The sequence below is a fragment of the Mustela lutreola genome, chromosome 4 (assembly GCF_030435805.1).
Source record: "Mustela lutreola isolate mMusLut2 chromosome 4, mMusLut2.pri, whole genome shotgun sequence".
NCBI classification, from domain to species: domain Eukaryota; kingdom Metazoa; phylum Chordata; class Mammalia; order Carnivora; family Mustelidae; genus Mustela; species Mustela lutreola.
The window spans coordinates 32,442,228-32,462,659 of record NC_081293.1 but is presented as its reverse complement, the minus strand read 5'-3'; the positions used below and the strand labels follow the sequence as shown (position 1 = coordinate 32,462,659).

Here is a 20,432-nt window from a genome sequence, read left to right as displayed (position 1 = left end):
CTCTGCTGCCCTCATTTTCCTCCTCAGCCTGAAGATGATCCCAGCCAATCTGCAGCTTTGAACTCCAGTTCAGCCCAGATGCCAGGAACATACCCTGGGGGGTATTGGCCTCACCTACCCCATCTGTCCTGTCCACATCAGGTGCCTGCACCCCTGCCCCCACCAGCTGGCCACCTGCTCCTCTCACAGAAGTTCTCATCTCAGGAGAGGGAAACACCAAGTCCAGACCCTTGGATTCCTCTGTGACTTGTTGCTTTCCACCAACTCTCCCAGTAGTGAGGTGGCTACTGGAGGACATTCGATGTCCAAACCATTTAAAGGCATATATGAGTCTCTGCTGCTTAGGGTAATGGATAAGACTTGGGTCAAACAGAAACCTGGCAGAATCACTGGAAGAAAGGCTGAGTGATGGGGAGCTTTAGGGAAGAAGGGCCTAGAAGCTCTGACCTATTCCCCAGCCCCTGGGACACTGCATACATGCCTGCTCAGGGCCGACCTGAGAAGGCCCTAGGTTCTGCCCTCTGGTGATTGTCAGACTTGGCAAGTAGGAAGTGAAGGCCAAGGCAGAGTGCTAAGAGGCCTGGCCGGGGCTGAAGGTGTATCCCGACACCGCCACACCCAGAGCTCTCCTCCCCATCTGCAAAGACTAGAAGTTGGTTGTTTTTGTTTTTGTTTTTGTTTTTTTCCAGAAGGAGGGTAGTTTCCAGATATTTAAGGAAATCACACTCAGTGGACAGTTGACCACTACATTCACAGACCAGACACTTCTGTGGCCACACACAAGGGATACTGATTTGACAAAATCAGTTCAGGAATGTCACTAAGCCAACAGCAGAACTGTAGGGATAGGAGCAGCAGCAGTGAACCGTGGGGAGGGGAAGAGCTGGTATTTGACTTGTTACGCTGCACTATTCACAGTGTCCCAGATCCAAAGGCCGGGAGATGAGTGGTGGTGACACAGGAAAGGAATGTATTTCAGTGCAGCCGACACCGGAAGGCAGAGGACTGGCATGGTCTCAAGGTGTTGAAAACACTCCTGGGCTTTTATATGAGGAAAATCTAGGACAAAGGTTCGTGGGCAGGTGCAGAGGTCAGTAAAGTTCAAGTCAGTCATTGTCTTGGGGTCCATCATATGGGGTCTTGCTGGTGTCAGGCAGTGGTTATTGCTTGAGGGGTTGTTTTGGTGCCCGCTGGGTCTTTGACTTGGGTTAACAGATGAGCCCAAAGGAGGGCTGTCACCAGTTAGGAAGTACAGACAAAGGTCGGAGTGGAGGTGGGTAAAGGTCTTGTTCACTCCAAGAGCAGGGGAGCTCCGAGCCTCTGCTACACACCTTGCTCTGCTCATCACTTCCAGCTGCCTGGTCCTGAGTTCTGTCCTTTTAATGAACTGGTTATCTAGTAAGTAATGTGTTTCTCTGAGTTCCATGAGCCACTCAAGCAGACTATTTGAACCTGAGAAGGAGGTTGTGGGGCCCTCCAATCTGTAGCCATAGTTCAGAAACACTGGTGACCTCACTGCCCAGCCACTGGCTGACCACTCAGTGAACAGCACAGGGATTCAGTGGCCACACACAGCAAAGAACACAGACTTGAAAAAGTTCAAAAAGTCACCAAGCCAACAGGAGCAACCACAAAGAGCAGCAATAATGAATCCTGGGGTGGGGAAGGTTTGATATCCAGGACGCTTCTGTTATAATATTCATCATCACGCCCTGGACTTGTCAGTACGGGCCAAGTCCCCTAGCTGGAGGTCAGGTAGCTTTCTACATGTTCCACCTGCCTCTCCCTGGCTCCCCCAGCCTTGCAGAGCCCTGTGCTGCTTCCCAGCAGAGGGTGGTTTTAACTAAGGTCAGGAAGATGGGATGGATTTTCCTGATTTTCCTGACTCCACCTGCCCCCCGACCCTCCACCCCACCCGGAGAGGAAAGTTTTCTTCAACTCCTCTTAAGGTCCCTGGCTGGGTCTGGAAATTGACAAAGAAAGATGAACAGGAGGAAAGCTGGCAAAGTGTATTGATTTTTTTTTTTTTTGGTGGGAGCCTCACAAGAACCTGGAGACCAGCAGAGGTGATTGAAGCAGACAGTTCTATGTTTTAGGCAAAAAGCAATCAATGTGTGACTGAGAGACACAGGGGTTTGAGCTAGGGCTGGTAAATAGTAAAAAAGTAGGAAGATAAAAGTTAGTTTAACCAGGTTTGTTCCTCTAGCCTTTGTGGCCCTAAATTCCTTGACTCTGGTGATAAGCGTGTCCTCCCTGCGGTCTGGGGAAAGAAAGTGCCACATGGGAGTATTCTGACCTGCTTCAGGGGAGAAGGGATGACAGCTGGGGATCAGAGGGAACTTCCTGATTTTGCTCTATGGAAAGTTCTTTCAGTTTCTATATTTAATTTGCCAAGGTGCCCTATTTGGGATAGTATGTCCTGACCTCATTGGCCTGGTGCTGAACTCCATCTCTTCCTAGTATCCAGGACATTGAATGCGCTGCTGTGGAGACCTCCCAGCCCTGGGGCAGCCCCTTGTCCAGGGAGGCACCTGCCTCCATGGGAGGGTTGTCTATGGCTTCCCACAGGGGTGCCCTGTTGCTAAGAGTGGCTGCCCCTTCTCAGGGAAATTGGGTGAGAGTGTGCGGATCTTACTTCGAGAAACTGACTTCATTTTTTGCAAATGTCTACCCAGTAGTGGGATCATACAGATGTTCTATTTTTAGTATTTGGGGGAAACTCCATACTTTTCCCAACATTGTTGTGCCAACCAAGGTCAATTCTGGACGATTTTACCTATAAACCAGAGATTTTTCAAGAACCTCTCCAGCAGAGAACATGAAGAGAACATTTTTAGGGCTTTGCAAAGCACACTAATCATAGGAACAAACAGGTGGAGCTCCCAATGGCACGGTTTCCTTGTGGCTGGCAAGGGGAGTCCACTGGTATGGCTCAGGGTTCCCTGACCAGTAAAGCCTGGTGGCCAGACCTCTGGGGAGAGAAGCCTTAAAACCAAATCTAGGGTTAGGGTTAGGGTTAGGGCCCAGGGGCATGGCAGACCCGATCTGCCATTGGCAAGGTGAGCACCCCAGGGAGCTTAGCTGAGGGCTTTGGTCAGGCTGAACGTTAGGCTCCGGGTTTGTGTCCAGAGGGGCCGCCTCAAGTGGATGTGACCTCAGGTGGGCATAGCAGATTTCTCCTGCTCTGAATCCTTTGTGAAGCTCCAAAAGGCATTTTCCTTCTGGCTGGCAGGCGGATTCCTCCCATATGGCTCGGGAGTCCCTGACCATTAGGGCCTGTCGGGCCTCTGTGGACAAAAGCATGTGAATGAGATCATACAGTATTTATCTTTCTCTGACTTTTTTCATTTTTCATGGTGTGTAGAGGGTTCAACCATGTTGTTGCAAATGGATGGATTTACTTTTTTATGGGTGAATAATACTCTGTTGTATACACAGTTGTCCCTTGACCAAGATATGTTTTAAATGTGCTTATATTTTGATAAATACTTTACTGTGAATGTGTTGTATCTTCCTTGTGATTTTCTTAATATTTCCTTTTCTTTAGATTATTGTCACGGGGCGCCTGGGTGGCTCAGTGGGTTAAAGCCTCTGCCTTCGGCTCAGGTCATGATCCCAGGATCCTTGGATCAAGTCCCACATCGGGCTCTCAGCTCAGCAGGGAGCCTGCTTCCTCCTCTCTCTCTGCCTGACTCTGCCTACTTGTGATCTCTGTCAAATAAATAAATAAAATCTTTAAAAAAAAAGATCATGTAATATTCTTATCCTTCATTTTGTGAATGTGGTGTATCGTGTTGATTGATTTCCCAACATTAAACTGTCCTTGCCTCTGAAGAATACTTCCCAGTTGATGATGGTGAATGATCTTTTTAAGGTATTACTGACTGGCATTTTGTTGAGGATTCTTATATCTATGTTCAGCAGGGGTATTGGCCTGTTCGTTTTTGTGGTTTTTTGTGGTGTCTTTGGGTTTGGAAACAGGGTAATGTTGGCCTCATAGAGTGAATCTGGGTGTAGTCCTTCTATTTTTTGGAATAGCTTTTTTTTTTTTTTTTCAAGTTTTTAGTTATGTGTGTGTATTTTAAAGTAAATTCTACACTGAATGTGGGGCTTGAACTCACACCCCCAAGATCACTGGTTGCATGCTTTATTAACTGAGCCAGCCAAGCACCCCTATTTTTTGCAATAGTTTGATGTCAGGGTCGCGCCCCTCGCGCCCCTAAGATGGCACCGGCTACATAGCCCGAGCAGCACGGACAGCCTGAAAAACATCCGCCCTGGCCACACGTGACCTCGTGCTCATCACATGAACACTGCATGCCACCACTGCCTACGAGCCCCAGATACCACCTGTTCACGTGAACACCTCTGTGATTGGCTGTTATGCCCTATATAAGGCAAGGGAACTTCCCCACAGGGGGAGGAGAAAGATCAACCAGGGAATAAACAAGAGCTTGTGCATCGACCTGTGTGTGTGTTGGTGTTGCATCATCTCTGCAGGCAGGGAGAGCGCCACATTTGGTGCCGAAACCCGGGAACTGTGAGTACTTTTTCCCCCTCGTCATATTGCACGTTCGTCATTAGGACGACCACAAAGGAAAGGTTAGAAGTTTGCTGAAGAGCAACCACAGAGGGACAGCAGCTGTATGTTCGCGGATCGTGACTGTAAAGGTAAAGATAATGGGGTCGGAAATTTCTAGACTCCGAATGGAGAGCCCCTTGCGGGGGCACTTTTGAAAGCTAAAGGAAACCCTCTTGAGGGTTATTTAAGAAGTTGTTTTTCAGGAGGTGGGAATTTGAATAGTAAACCTGCGTCATCTCTGTGAAACCTTAAGATGATGAAATAGAACCTTTCTTTGTTCCTATTTCTTTAGTTATCACTGTCTTATCTAACACTTTGAACCAGTTAACTCAGTTGGAGCATGGTGCTAATGTGGCTAAGGATGGGAGTTCAATCCTTTCATAGGTCCCTTAACTTTACAAACTTACACAGAACTCTTCATAGCTAGATTGCCACTTCTTGTAGGTATATATCTCGCAATTCAGCTCTTAGTCACAGGGAAGGTGAGGAGTATAGCTTAGCATAAGCCTTTCATCTCAAATGGAAAGACAGCTTAAATAATTGGTATATGTGATACTATAGACTTTTAATCTAATATTTAAATTAAACATAATAATGTAATATCTAAAATATGTGTCACTATAATTTTCTCTGGGTAAGACCATTTTCTAAATAGTATCTTTTAAAAATTAAATTTCAATAAATTAAGTTTCAGTAAAAATTAGGTACAAATACAAATAAAACATAGTAAGAAAAGGTGAAATCCTGTTAACACTGAGTTCTTGTGCCTAAGTTTGGGTTTATTAAAGGAAAGTATACTTGGTGCTATACAAGGCAGCAGAGTCTTCAGTTCACATATACTATTCAGTATCACACAACTCCTAATTTCTGTTCTTGGCCTTTGCAATTTATGTTAGTACCAGTTCATGTTAGTACTTTTCTCAGTTATGAGTTATGATTAGTATTATTTTTAGTACAGTTTTTTGGTAAAAGATGTTAAATAAGTAAATATTGTTAAGCACTTCAGTTGCTCTTAAGCTCCTCACATGCTGTTTAATCAGAAGAGTGTTGATTTGATCTCCAGAAAGAACCAAAGAAAGAGTTTACAAAGTATTTTGGCTGTTGTACTGACCTAGATTAGGATAGTTGCTGTCTGTCATTGCTCATTTGATATTGCGCTGCTAAGCAGTATCCAGAACTGAGGGACTACCCAACATCTCTATGCCTTTTTACCTCTTCTACCGTCTTAGGTATTCTGTACTTGATTTTGCTAACTTTGCAGGTCTAGGGATGAGAAGTTTATTGAGGTAATGGAGGGTTATAATCAAGTAATTTGCTTCTGCTAGAGATAAAGTGAATGGATTTTGTAATGAGTGGTCATGATCAGAATAAAGGTTAAAAGGAAGCAAGCATTATCAGATGGTTTTTAAAACTAATCTTTTGGCAGTAATTTCAAAAGTAATTGACACAGATTATTTACTTGAATCCTGAGATGTGAGGATTTGGATCTAAATCCTGTATCCACTTTGGGGAATCATTAATATCAGGACTATTGAGGAATTAAATCTAAATGACCTTGAACATTCTTGATACATGTTATGTCCTAATCTTAAAAATGGTCATTTAGATTCAGAGCTACATTTGTGGCCTTTGAAATAGGCCAACTTAGAACATTTCTGTATTTGGCAAGTTGTGCCCCTCTTATCCCAGCACCTTCCTTTGGAGTAAATGATGGACCCCCTATGCCTACTGTGGATACTCATCCTACCCTTCAGTGTTTTGACTCAACCATGGCGGAATAAAGAAGTACAATTATGGGCCATGGTGCAAGCCTGGCCCGCTCCTCTGCCCCTCTCTAACGACTCGACAGTTTTCCCTTTGTTTTTCTCTACCAATGCAAGTACTCTACCAATGCAAGTACTGGCTTTCCATCTCTACCATACGAGAACACCCAAGCAGCTTACAACATCACTTCCTTACTCCTTCCCGGGAGCCTTTGCTCTTTATTCGTTTTAACTATTCTTCTTCCTTCCGACCCCCTTGTATATCACTCGTAATGATCTTCAATCAAAGGGTAGATCTCCTCCAGGAACAAATGAACCTAATGTCGCAAATTTTCTCCACCAGTTGTATCCAGCCCTTATCGGGCATATGCATCACAACTAACTTGTATTCTAATCTCTCCCGAGCAGCGAACCTCTCCCAAGAATTATCTCAGATGCTCAACGGCACCTGATCAGCCAAATTCCACAATCTGACAGCCTCCCTCCAGATGGAGATTCTGCAGATCAATGCCACGAGAGTCAACCCTCTCATGGCCTCCCAATTTCTACAAACTATGCAGGCAGTGGTGGCTTTTGGGAAATCCTGGTTTGGGACTATTGCACTCGGCTGTATTGTGCTCTTTGTCCTCCTCCTGGTGCTGCGTTGGATAAGGGCCCTCCAACGCACATTAGCCAGAGACCGGCAGGCTGTACATCAAGCCTTGGTAGCCATAGAGCATGGTAGCCCACCCCAAGTATGGCTTAGCATGCTGGACCGGTAGTCAATGACGGGTAATGAGGACGATAACGGCATACCAACCTAAGACAGAAGCTGCAGCATGCTCTGCAGTATCTGATGACGGGTAAGGACGCAAGTTGATCGTCCCAACCTAAGACAGGCACGGTCCCTTATCCATACAAATAAATAAAGAAGGGGGAGCTGTCGGGGTCGCGCCCCTAAGATGGCGCCGGCCGCGCCCCTAAGATGGCACTGGCTACATAGCCTGAGCAGCACGGACAGCCTGAAAAACATCCGCCCTGGCCACACGTGACCTCGTGCTCATCACATGAACACTGCATGCCACCACTGCCTATGAGCCCCAGATACCTCCTGTTCACGTGAACACCTCTGTGATTGGCTGTATACCTCCTGTTCATGTGAACACCTCTGTGATTGGCTGTTATGCCCTATATAAGGCAAGGGAACTTCCCCGCAGGGGCAGGAGAAAGATCCACCAGGGAATAAACAAGAGCTTGTACATGGACCTGTGTGTGTGTTGGTGTTACGTCATCTCTGCAGGCAGGGAGAGCGCGACAGTTTGAGACTAGGTATTAACTCTTCCTTGAATGTTTAGTGGAATTCACCAGTGATGCCAGCTGGTCCTGGACTTGTGTTTATTGCATTTTTTGATTATTACCGATTGTTTCCTATAATCAGTCCATTCAGCTTCAGGGTTATTCTTGATCCTTGGGTGATCTCCATCAAGACCTTCAGGCTTCAAGTCAAGTTGAGGTGTTTACTTTCTTTCTACTTGGCCAGCTCTGAACCCATTTTTCTTCCTCTTGCTGAGAGAATTTATAAAAATTGTTTTCAAATTCCAAAGCTTCTAAATGACATTTTGTAGTTAGTCTTTCAGCCTCTCAGCACCGGAGTTCAAACCAGCAATCCCCTCAAGGGTAAAATCACACATCAGCTTCCCAATACGGATTTCCCAAGCCCTGGATTTGTCCCCCCACATCCTTGCTGCTTTCATCACCTTCCCATAATGACAAATATACATGTACCTGTGTGTATGCGTGTGTGTGATAAATCACAAAGAGAGACGGACATAGGTATAGATGTTATTTCTGGAAAGCTCTAGTCATTGCAATGAAATGTTCACAGATGACATGATTTCATACTTGAAAACCCAAGAATTATTAGCCAAAAATTACTGAATCTACTGAAGAATTCAATCGTCAGTAAACACAAGGGTTTGGTCAAAAAATCTTTTTATTACATTCATGATAGAAAAGTAAACAGATACATAATTTTTTGTGTGCTGTGCTTTAGTATCTATGAAAAATAAAAGTGCACATATATGTGCACATTATTCCTGAAGAATAATGAAAGATCTATGCATATAGTAGGATTGTTATACTAACAAAAGCTCAAAAATTATCTATCCTTGATTAAGAAGACAATTTTTTTAAAAGATTTTATTTATTTATTTGACAGAGAGAGATCACAAGTAGGCAGAGAGGCAGGCAGAGAGAGAGAGAGGAGGAAGCAGACTCCCCGCTGAGCAGAGAGCCCGATGCGGGACTTGATCCCAGGACCCTGAGATCATGACCTGAGCCGAAGGCAGAGGCTTAACCCACTAAGCCACCCAGGTGCCCCAAGAAGACAATTTTTAAAATTATTGTAGCCATGCAACAGGGCATTATGTTTATACTACTTGTAAAAATATCTATAATGTTATTATTTCTATAATGTTATTACATGAATGTCACCATAAATCATAGGTATATCATAGAGAAATTTATTTATTTATTTATACGTGCAACACATATACATAAAACACATATTTCTGTATTTGAATAAAACCATATATACATATTATCTTTCCCTCTTCTTTGCCTTCTTTGTCTATGTCTGTGTATGTATGTGTCTCCAACTGTGTGTTTAACCAGTAAGGGAAAACAGGAAGGGCATCCTTAGAGAGACCAACAAATACGTGTTATTGCCTCTGGCTGGAATTACCATCCTGTTTTCTCACTGCATGTACATACTTACACGTGCATCCCTACACAAACGTGTACCACACACATTTATTTTTTAATAACCACTGGGAAAAAAACCAAAAATTACACATGCCATACTATCAAGACATAGGGGTTAGAAATGAGTGAATATCATATATTTTTAAAAATTCTTTTAACTTGTGGGATAATTTTTAATAGACGAAAATATGATATGAATAAGGTATCTTACCGTGGTACAGACTGCAGATGAGATATAGCATAAGATCTCAGGATTGGGTACACAATTTAATTGGAAGCTAAGACTGAGTTTTGTTTCATGCGGGCAAATTTGAACTGAATTTTAAAGGATGAAGACAATGAGAAGAGACAAGGTCAGGAATGCCCTCCCTGATGTGAAAGGAGAGGTGGACAGTGGCTAACACACAGGACAGAAAGCATCTGGCATATTCAGGTGAGGCCAGAGTGTGGCTCTGCCATCTGGCAGCCTGGCCTTTCTTCAGACTGGGACGAAACAGAGCTTAAAGACGGGCGGTGCACTGCCCAACCCATTGACAATGGGGGTGGTGTCAATGTCCTTTGGATTAACCAGAGGTTTCAAGGTGAAATGCTGTAAAATGTTGGTCAGTAGTAAAAAGAGCTCCATGCGGGCCAGGCCTTCTCCAACACAAGCTCTCTTTCCTAAAAACGACATATAAATCAATATTCCTTTAATTCTGTTTCTGAGTTAGCACACAGAGGGGCTTAAATACATATGGATTGAGAAGATAAATATATTCATAGACTAATCAACCCATGGCTTCTTGTATCTACACAGAAATGTGGTTTCCTTTACTTCCTCGGTACACATTTTTGTGTGTGTGCGTAGGGGCAAGGGCAGCTTGTCCCAAGATGGGCCACGTTGGCATAAAGATTACTTTGAATTAAAAGCAATCAAACCCCAGCAGATTCCGGAAAATCTCCCCACCTCTCCTTCGACTGCCTGCCTGCACCAGGAAGAGAGCATTTAGCAGACTATTCTTTATGTATGAAACTTACTGACATAACAGGGCAACCTCTCACCTTCCTGCTAATGGTCTTTCTCCCCCTGTGAATCCTCAGACCACCGCTCCCCTCCTTAGCTCAGGATGTGGACCACAACCCATGTTGCCTATCTTTGGAATTTTGTATGTCTGTGGATCGCCCATACCTGTGAAACTAAGTTTGATTTTCTCTTCTTTCTCTGTCTTTCGTCAATTTGATTTTTAGTCCAGCTAGGAAGTATCTTGAAAGGCAGAGGAAAATTCCTCCTCCTGGACAGCTGGCCTAGTTGGCAGCAGCTTTAACACACTGGATACTGCCTGCCACAGACAGGGCTGCAGCTGGAGATCCTTGGGACGTCTGACAGACAGCCCGCAGAAGGTAAGATTTCCGACCATGTCTGTCTCCTGGAATCTGAGGAGTCTGATGGAACAAGAATGGTGAGTCCTTTTTCTCTTTCTACGTTTAGATTAGCAGGAAAAAATGCTCATGGAACTACTTCCTTAGGTTTAGCAACTCTTGGTAATTTTGGTAGGGAACTTTCTTGGGAGGAAACGATGAACCAGAGGTCTTTCGTCTTTGTTGATTAATTTTTTTAAAGATTTTATTTGTCAGATAGATAGATAGATAGAGAGAGAGAGAGAGAGAGCGAGCACTCAAGCAGGGGAGCAGCAGGCAGAGGGAAAAGGAGCTGAGCAGGGAGCCCAATGCGGGACCCAATCCCAGGACCTCAGGATCATGACCTGAGCCAAAGGCAGAGGCTTAACCAACTGAGCCACGCAGGCATCCCTCCTTTGTGCCTTTGTATCATTTATCATAAAAAGGAATTACCATCACACAGAAAACAGGCAGAGGCCCTATAGGCCTGCTGTTTGAGCCAGTCCCAGAGACTCGTGAGTTCATGGTTCTCATCAGACTGGCACCTGTTTAGATAAACTTTGCTGTAGGTTAAAGGCTGTTGCTAAGGAAACCAAAGCTTCAGGTGGAACACTGAAAAGCTGTGAGAGCGCTCGCCACCTCAAGAAGGCTCCTATGATAAGGTGGTCACAGCACAGGTGAGACTGACTTTTGGTCACCACTTGAGGTCAACCTCAAGAAAACTTCTGTGCAATGAGGTACACTGAAAAATGTACAATGGCCAACATCTGCCTGTGGCACATCTCTTAGGTGTTTGTGTGTTTCCAAGAGACCCAATGTTTAGCCAGAAGAAAACCAGGTAAGACTTTCCCTTTTTTCTTGTTCTGTGTCCCAGGAGCTTGGCTTTGTGACCAGTGAGAATATTCTTTTTGGTATCTACCATCCGGAGGATGCATTTATCAGGGTGCACTTTGGAGGCCAGTCTACAAGACTGGGGATCTGAGTCTCTCTCTCTCTGACCATACCAACTCTCAAGGATGTTTGTCATGAGAAGTCCCAGCCCACTGGAACCTTGCTATTCCCAAACTTTGTTTCTTAGTGCTAGAAAGTGCCATTACAGGAGCACATGCCCGGTATCACAGATGATTGAGTCTGGGATGAGAGGCAGCTCACGATTTCACTGGAGACCAGCAATGAAGGCCTTCTGCTTTCTTAGTCTAACTATGGGAGTCAACGTTTGGATCTTGAGGGCTGCATCATCTGTGCTCTCTCTCTGGATGCCTCAGGCATTAAAAGGCTTATTAATTAGAGTTGCTCATAACAGATCCTACTCATCAGTGGTCTGATGATGTATCCTTTAAGCTGGCTAATAAATGTAAAAAGAAGAAAACTTTGTTTAAAAAAAAAAAAGATTTTACTTATTTGAGAGAGAGACGGCAGGAGCTGGGTCAGGAGGGGCAGAGGGAGTGTGGGAGGGAGAAGCAGACTCCCCACTGAAAAGGGAACCCAACATGGGGCTCAGTCCCAGGATCCTGAGATCATGACCTGAGCCAAAGGCAGACACTTAACCGAATCAGCCACCCAGGCACCCCAAAGGAAAATGTTCTTTTTTTTTTTTTTTTTTTTTAAGATTTTATTTATTTATTTATTTGAGAGAGAGAGAGAGAGAGAGAGAGAGATATCACAAGGAGGCAGAGAGGCAAGAAGGGAATCAGGCTCCCTGCTGAGCAGAGGACCCGATGTGGGGCTCCTGGGATCATGACCTGAGCTGAAGGCAGAGGCTTTAACCCACTGAGCCACCCAGGCGCCCCAAGGAAAACGTTCTTAATAGAGAGTGGCTCTCAAATGTCCTAGCCTAATGCCACCCTCAGGGACTCCCTTGACAAGATGAAAGATCAGAAATTAGAAATAAATGTCTACATCCAACATAAATTTCTCCTAAAATCCAGCCTCATCTGCCCTATTTTAACTTTCCTTTCCTTTTAGGATTTACATAGAGCACTGTAGTCTCATCTCTAGGTTCAAAGTATACAGGTTGCTCATGTAAAGGCTGAACGCCAGGAAGTGAATTTAACTAAAGCAGTAAGGCTCAATTTGCTCCTACCTTCCAGGGCTTTGTGACCAGGCTCTGCCAGCTTCAGGCATGGCAGTTGGCTGATGTATCCCAGGCCCACACCGCAAAAGAAAGTGTGTCTCAGAGTATATATGAACAGTATTTGCCAATTTTGATTATGCCTTCTAAAATTGTTAAATAATTTCAGATAGTTTAAATAGAAATCTTATCCAATCTTATTCTTTAAAATGTAACTTTTAATAAAGTAAAAATTAACTGAAAAAAAAAATGTGTGTCTCCTGGACAGCAGCAGATCTTTTAAATTACAAAGCCCCTTTAACGTCTACTTTCAAAGCATTCTGCCAAATTCAGAGAGAAATTTAAAAGATTAATCACTAGTCACAACCCCCCTTCAGAGAGGAAACATGACCCAAATTTCTCCCAGGCCCACCTATAAATGATGAGGGAAAGGCCAATATTCGGGGGCTAACAGAGCCCAGATTAAATTGTGTACCCAGACAGAAAGCCTTTGTTAGAATGCTTTATACAGACTTTACAAAGTCATGAATCTTTTGTTTCCCATTTTAATTAAAAATCTATATTTTATATAATATAAAATATAATATAAAAGCAAATTTAGTTAAAAAGGTGGGCCAGTCCCTTGATATTCACGCTATAATCCAGTTCTTTGGGGGAACTGTTTCTAAATGACTGTCTTTGCCTTCCAAAGCTCTACAAAACCAGAAATCCAGCTCCAGAAACAAGTCTAAGCCAACCTGTCTACCAATCCCCAAACTCTGCCTATTCCTCTCAAAATATTTGTAGATACTATAAAAGATCAGGATTTGGAACATGACTGTCCAGTACTTAAAAAAAAAAAAAAGATAAATCTTAAATAGCAAGTACCCTGAAACTCTAGAAATAAAATTTTCTTTTACATTATTTTTCCATCCCTTGAAATTATAAATCTTTCTCTCTCTTTTTTTTTTTTATTAAAAAAGATTTTATTTATTTATTTGACAGACAGAGATCACAAGTAGGCAGAGCGGCAGGCAGAGAGAGAAGAGGAAGCAGGCTCCCTGCAAAGCAGACAGCCCGATGTGGGGCTCGATCCCAGGACCCTGGGATCATGACCCAAGCTGAAGGCAGAGGCTTTAACCCACTGAGCCACCCAGGCGCTCCTCTTTCTCTCTTTTTTAAGAGAGTGGGGGGAGGGCAGGAGCAGAGGGAGAGAGGGAGAGAGAATCTTAAGTAGGCTCCACTCCCAGTGCAGAGCTCAACTGCACAACTCTCAGGTCATGACATGGGCCAACATGAAGAGCCGGACACTGACTGAACCACTCAGATGCCCCCTGAATTTATGAATCTAACATCTTTGAACACAGCACACAGTCACCAAAAAAAATAAAAAAGGGGTAGTGGTGTGGGAAAAGGCCTTTTCAGAGCATAAACTGTTTAAATCCCTCTTATGTCCAGACTTGGAAGAAACTTGGAGCTTTCTCTGACTTTGTGAAATAAATTTTCTATCCTATCATCTCTAGGATATAAGAACCATTCTTTAGACACACACTTCAGGGAGAATTTTTTCATTAAAAAAAGAAAAAGAGGGAAACATTTGAAAATTGAGGCTCTACTGGCCTGTCCACAAATATTAATAAAAATAAAAGCTGTAAGAATATTTTTTATCTTGTTTGTGTGTATGTATCCCATATTGCAAATGTGATGTATTTTCTCTACTTCCAGCTGGTATTGCCAAAATTAATTTATAAAAGAGCACCATTTAGTTGAAGGCAAGCACTCCTAAGGATTGGGCTTTCTCTTTTTTTTTTTTTTTTTTTTTAAGATTTTATTTATTTGACAGACAGAGATCACAAGTAGGCAGAGAGGCAGGAAGAGAGAGAGGGGGAAACAGGCTCCCTGCCAAGCAGAGAACCCCATGTGGGACTTGATCCCAGGCCCCTGGGATCATGACCTGAGCTGAAGGCAGAGGCTTTAACCCACTGAGCCACCCAGGTGCCCCTCAAATGGTTAATGTTAACCGTCTGCCTTCGGCTCAGGTCATGATCCTGGGGTCCTGGGACTGAGTCCCACACTGGGCTTCCTGCTCCTTGAGGAATCTGCTTCTTCCTTGGCCGCTCTCTCTCCCTCATGAATAAATAAATAAAATCCTTGGAGTTATCCGGATTAAATATAAAACTTGTATTCTGCCTGTGTTTACTGGAAGTCACATAAATTCATGCACTCTCTTACAAACTTTGATAGAAAAAAAGTTAAAATGGCTTACTTTGTCTAATGCCTCATAAAATTTTGTAGGTAGACTATTCAGAATACATAAATAAGTGTAAATAAGATAAAAAGGTATGTAGGTGAACTTTTATAATTTTTGTTTTTTTAAAGATTTTATTATTTTAGAGTGGGCAAGAATGCAAGTGGGGAGAGAGAATCTGAAGCAGACCCCCCCCTGAGGTCGGAGCCCAACAAGGGGCTCGATCCCACGACTGTGAGATCATATGTGGGGAAACATTTAAAGAGCTCCCAAAATCTTTGGTAACTTGGATTTTTAAAAATTTTGCTAAGTTCAATGTTAAGCTGAATTCATTGAATTATCTAGATCATTTCCAGATAAGATAAAACAATGAAACATTAAGTACCGAATACAGGTTTCTCTCCTTTTGTCTTATTTACAGAGAAACTAAAGGGAAGTTTGGGTCAGTTAGTAAACCTGGTTTGTGCCTTACTGAAGGAGTGTACTGTGAAAAAACACGTGTTTCATAAGTGGCAAAGCTATTCCTCAATTTGCCAGTCTAAAGAATACCAGTAACACTAGTAACAGTTCACTGCAAAAAGTGAGAGGCCTCCGGTCACAGACCTGCTGATCTGGGATGCTGGGCAGGCAGGAATGGGACTTCCCGGAACCGACAAGAAACGGTGGCTGCCGCGACTACGGTTCCTATGGGCCGGACCTCTCAACCACTAACACACTTGAGAGCTGGCGTGGCCAGACAGAGACTTGGAACCCCAAGTTCCAAGTTCAACCCTACTTGGTCAGGCATCCTAGTACTAACAGCTTTTAAGTGTTCTACCGGTGTCTGCCAGTTTTGCCGCTCAGGCTTCCAAGATGTCGTTAGGCCACACACCCCCATGTGCCCATTAACCTTGAGCAAAGTTTGTATGACAAACATAAAGGACACAAAGGAAAACAAAGATCCTCTCTGGGGAGGAAAGAGAAATGTTAGAAAAAAGACCCTACCAAATGTACCAAGAGTCACTTGGCCCAAGGAACTAGTTGCACGAGAGTTCTCTCCTGCTAATGTAAATTTAGAGAGAGAAAGGACTGCTGCCATTCCCACTCCATCAGACCCTGCGGACAGAGATTCTGAGAGCCCAGCGTGGTAGCAAATCTTACCTTGTGCCAGCTGTCAGATGTCCCAAGGATCTCTCAGCTACAGCAATGTGTGGGGCGAGCAGAGTCCAGCTGACACACCTTGTTGGGAACAAGAATTTCCTGTCCCCTTCAAGGTGCCTGTGGCTGGTCTAAGGAGCAGACTGACACCAGACAAATTAACAGAAGGAAATCAAATTTCATTTCCTACGTACGGAGTAATTCACATAGACCCAGAAATTCCAAAGAGAGTCGGGCAAACAAGGTATATACGTCATCCTGAACTAAGGGGTCAGGAAAAAAAGAAATATTACAAATTGGCCACAAACCTACTAACTAATCCCTGATCCCCTGACATACTGGCAATTTCAAATGTGATCTAGATTCCAGTCATTCCGCAACTGAAATAGCCTTCCTCTTTGCTCTGCTGGTTGATACTTCCCACATCCTTCTAGAGCCACCTCAGAGGTCATTTCTTCTATGTAAACTTCTTTGATGTGCTCAGAGTATATAACTCACTTGTTCATCTCTTTGTGACAACACTCGCTAATGCTTCAAAAACAGCACATTTCAGATGAAATTTTACTGAATCATCTGTCTCACATTCTGGAACATAAGCTCCTAAGGTAAGGCCTCAGATCTTGTAATGATACCCACAGTGTCAGAGCAAAGCAGGTCGGCAAGCCCTGTGACTTGAACAGAAATCTCAAGGAGTCTCATTATGCAGTAATGGGCCCAGCACAGAGGAAGAAAGATAAGGAGTAGTTCAGTAGGTATCCTGCTTTGAGATCCTCTTGGTATGGTCCATAATCCTGAGACCACAATAGCAAGGGTTGCTTGATATTTATGTTTCTTCTATATTCATTCGGAAACAAGTCTCCCATTTTTGCCTCTGTTTCAATTACTTCTGCAGGAAAGGCCCTTCACCCTCCCCTTTCCCCCCATTTCTCCTTTAGAATGTGGATATTCTAAATGTGTCTAAATGTCTAGAATGTGGATATTTCTCCTGCATATTCTCCATTTTTCCCTCCTTCCAGCTCCATTTTGGGTTTGTCTTTTATGTCTACTCTATGCTCAGGAAGCAGATTTCTGTGGACTGCATAAAGCAAGAAGTTAGTTCCCTTCTGGGTTCTGAATAAATTCAGAGCATTAGCTACTGACAAAGCCAGAGGATCTATTCCCTCCTGCCAGGTTACAGTTTAGACAGTGGCTGTATGCCTCTGCTACAGACACACCTCCTGTTGAAGCATCCACTCTTTCTTTCCTCAAGTTCTACTGGGCTTCCAGTAATGCCCTTCTTCCCTCATCCCTTCCAACCTACGAAGGGAACATCTTCCGGCCGATGCATGCTGGTCTATTATACCTTAATCCTAAGCCCACATCTCTGAAAAACAGTCTCATCATTAAATACTCAAAAATTAGCCACAGTTGGAAGGGGAGGTGAACCATGAGACACTATGGACTCTGAAAAACAACCCTAGGGTTTTGAAGGGACGGGGGTGGTGTGGGTGGGAGGTTGGGGTACCAGGTGGTGGGTATTAGAGAGGGCACGGATTGCATGGAGCACTGGGTGTGGTGCAAAAATAATGAATACTGTTATACTGAAAATAAATACAAAGTAAATTTTAAAAATTAGCCACAAACTTACTAACTAATCACTAATCCCCAAACAGACTAGAAAATTCAAAATATGATCTAGATTTCGTCATTTTGGAATGACTTATTGAGTGTGTCTCTTGTTTCTCCCCAGGACCCTGAAAAAGTGAGGGGAGATACTCAAATTTCCCTTACCCTCTCTCTATCTACTCTACTCCCTACCCCTTCTTAGGACTTTCAGTGGTAGGTTCTGGGGCCAGTCTTGGCAAGGGAAGCCTCCAATCCAATGAGAAATAACCTGGGCTTTGGGAGTGATGCCCCTAGCCTCATACAAATGACAATCTGTTCAGCCCAGAGTAGTCTCCATGCAAAGCCCTTCCTCATCTCCCTGACCCCTGATGTAGAGATAACAGTGAAGCTTGCTTGCCTGCAGAGAAAGGCACGAAGTAGTCACTCTTCTTAAAGTTGCCACTTTTATCCAGGAAGTGGCCAGGATCAAAGCGATCTGGGTTGGGAAACTCTTTGTCATCGTGCAGGATGGAAGTCAGAGATGTTAATATGGTTGTGCCCTGATGTGAAGGAAAACAGATAAACTGGATTATAATGAAAGTCATGGAGCTTGAGATCCTTTTGTTTTATAGATGAGGAGAGAGAGGTATAAAAAGAACATATTGGGGCGCCTGGGTGGCTCAGTGGGTTAAGCCTCTGTCTTCAGTTCGGGTCATGATCCCGGGGTCCTGGGATAGAGCTCTGCATCGGGCTTTCTGCTCAATGGGGAGCCTGCTTCCCCTTCTCTCTCTGCCTGCCTCTCTGCCTACTTGTGATCTCTGTCAAATAAATAAATAAAATCTTTAAAAAAAAACCATATTTACTCCTTATTTCAGAACAAACAAATGACCTACTGTAACAGGTTCTAAATCCTTTCATGTCAGTCCAAGGTATTGCTAACGGATGCCCAAGTCACTCTCTTCAGTTTGGAGCCTGATAGTAGCACTTGCTTTTTCAGAAAATTAAGGGAACTCCCTGGAGTGCATTGTTCTTGACAGATAAATTGCAGTATTTTTTTTTTTTAAGATTTTATGTATTTATTTGACAGAGATCACAAGTAGGTAGAGAGGCAGGCGGGGGCGGGGGGCAGGAAGCAGGAAGCAGACTCCCCGCTGAGCAGAGAGCCCGATGTGGGGCTCGATCTCCAGACCCTGAGACCATTACGTGAGCTGAAGGCAGAGGCTTAACCTCCTGAGCCACCCAGGCACCCCAAATTGCAGTATTGTCTAAAAGGAGCTGATGCCCCTGAAAATCCAGCTCATTGTCTTTGGAACACAGGATAAGGTCTTCAAAGATCTACTTGAGTGGCTATATTCTTGAAACCTTCACCTTCCCATCAAAATGACAAACTAATTGGTGCCTGGCTGGCTCAATCAATAGAGCATGTGACTTTTTTTTTTTTTTTTTTTTTAAAATATTTTATTTATTTATTTGACAGAGATCACAAGTAGGCAGAGGCAGGGAGAGAGAAAGGAGGAAGCAGGCTCTCCATTGAACAGAGAGCCCAACGCGGGGCTCGATCCCAGGACCCCGGGATCATGACCCGAGCCGAAGAGAGAGGCTTCAACCGACTGAGCCACCCAGGCACCCCTGAGCATGTGACTTTTGAACTTGGGATCATCGCTTCAAGCCCCACACTGGGTGTAGAACTTACTTAAAATAATTTTTTTTAAAAGATGAGAACAGATAAGTATCCCCTTCTTCTGTTGTGCTGTTTCAATTGAATTATTGCAATTTCTTGTGGAAACGAGAGAGCTTTTCTAGTTTTGAATAGGGTCTACCTAAACTCATGGATACAGTACAACATGATGATTTGGAGTTTAGTTTTCAAAATCAATTAAATCTTTCTATTAAATTAAGCTCTGTGATGATAGGCCAGTTGTGTAACACTTCCGTGGCTCATTTTCATTACTAGTAAAATGTAAAGGATACATCAGCACTAGTTCATTGCAAACATAAAATGAGATAATATATGAAATACTTTTGCACAAAGATGACTGCATGCTAGGGATGCCTGGGTGACTCAGTCAGTTGGTCATCTGACTCTAGATTTTGGCTCAGGTCACGATCTCAGAGTGGTGAGATCAAGCCCCACATCGGGCTCCATGCTCAGTGTGAAGTCTGCTTGATTCTCTCTCCCTTTCCCCCTACCCCTTCCCCTGGTTGTATGCTCTAAATAAATAAATAAGTACATAAATAAGTAAAATCTGTAAAAAAATTTCTCTCTCCCTCCCTGCCCAGTTCTCCTGCTCTTGCATGGTCTCTCTTAAAAAAAAAAAAAAAAAATTACCACAGGGTAAAATGCTCAATAAAGGATGCTTGGGTGGCTCTGTTAGTTAAGCCTCTGTTTTTATTTATTTATTTTTTGTTTAAAAAGATTTTATTTATTTCACAGAAATCACAAGCAGGCAGAGAGGCAGGCAGAGAGAGACAGGAGGAAGCAGGCTCCCTGCTGAGCAGAGAGCCGGATGGGGGGCTCGATCCCAGGACCCTGAGATCATGCCCTGAGCAGAAGGCAGAGGCTTTAACCCACTGAGCCACCCAGGCGCTCCAAGCCTCTGCTTTTAGCTCAGGTCATGATCTCCAGATCCTGGGATCGAGTAAAAATAGAAGAGAAGGGAACACTTCCAAATTCATTTTGTGAGGGCAGCATAATTCTAATTCCAAAACCACCCAAGGATACCACAAGAAAAGAAAATTAAAGGCCAATATCTTGATGAAGATGTAAAAAGTTCTCAATAAAAATCTTCACAAACTGAATTGTACAGTACAGTAAAAGGATTATATCCCATAATCAAGTCGGATTTATTCCAGGGATGCAAGGATGGTTCAACATCCACAAATCATTGTGATGTACATTAAAAAATGAAGGCTAAAAATCATACAATCATCTCAGTAGATGCAGAAAAA

General features: G+C 43.5%; 2 protein-coding genes across 5 annotated transcripts in view; one reads left to right on the top strand and one right to left on the bottom strand.

Moving 5' to 3' along the window:
• The window catches only part of LOC131828625 (cytochrome P450 2C41-like), a 59,168-nt gene extending 55,489 nt beyond the window's left edge, over positions 1-3,679 (top strand). Inside the window, exon 10 of the mRNA XM_059169402.1 lies at positions 3,548-3,679. The gene's annotated coding sequence lies outside the window, so the exon portion shown is untranslated. The remainder of the gene's footprint in view (positions 1-3,547) is intronic.
• A 5,144-nt stretch (positions 3,680-8,823) lies between these two features.
• Positions 8,824-20,432, bottom strand: part of LOC131828623 (cytochrome P450 2C21) — a 28,430-nt gene continuing 16,821 nt past the window's right edge. For 2 of the 4 annotated variants that reach the window (XR_009352517.1, XR_009352518.1), the window contains 2 exons: positions 15,903-18,043; positions 8,824-9,747 (listed from right to left, as the gene is read on the bottom strand). Coding sequence is in view for 2 of the 4 variants with exons in the window: in XM_059169399.1 (XP_059025382.1) it covers positions 9,566-9,747; positions 17,902-18,043 (324 nt within the window). In the remaining 2 variants the exon portion in view is untranslated. The remainder of the gene's footprint in view (positions 9,748-15,902; positions 18,044-20,432) is intronic. The other 2 variants (XM_059169399.1, XM_059169400.1) reach the window with 1 other exon arrangement.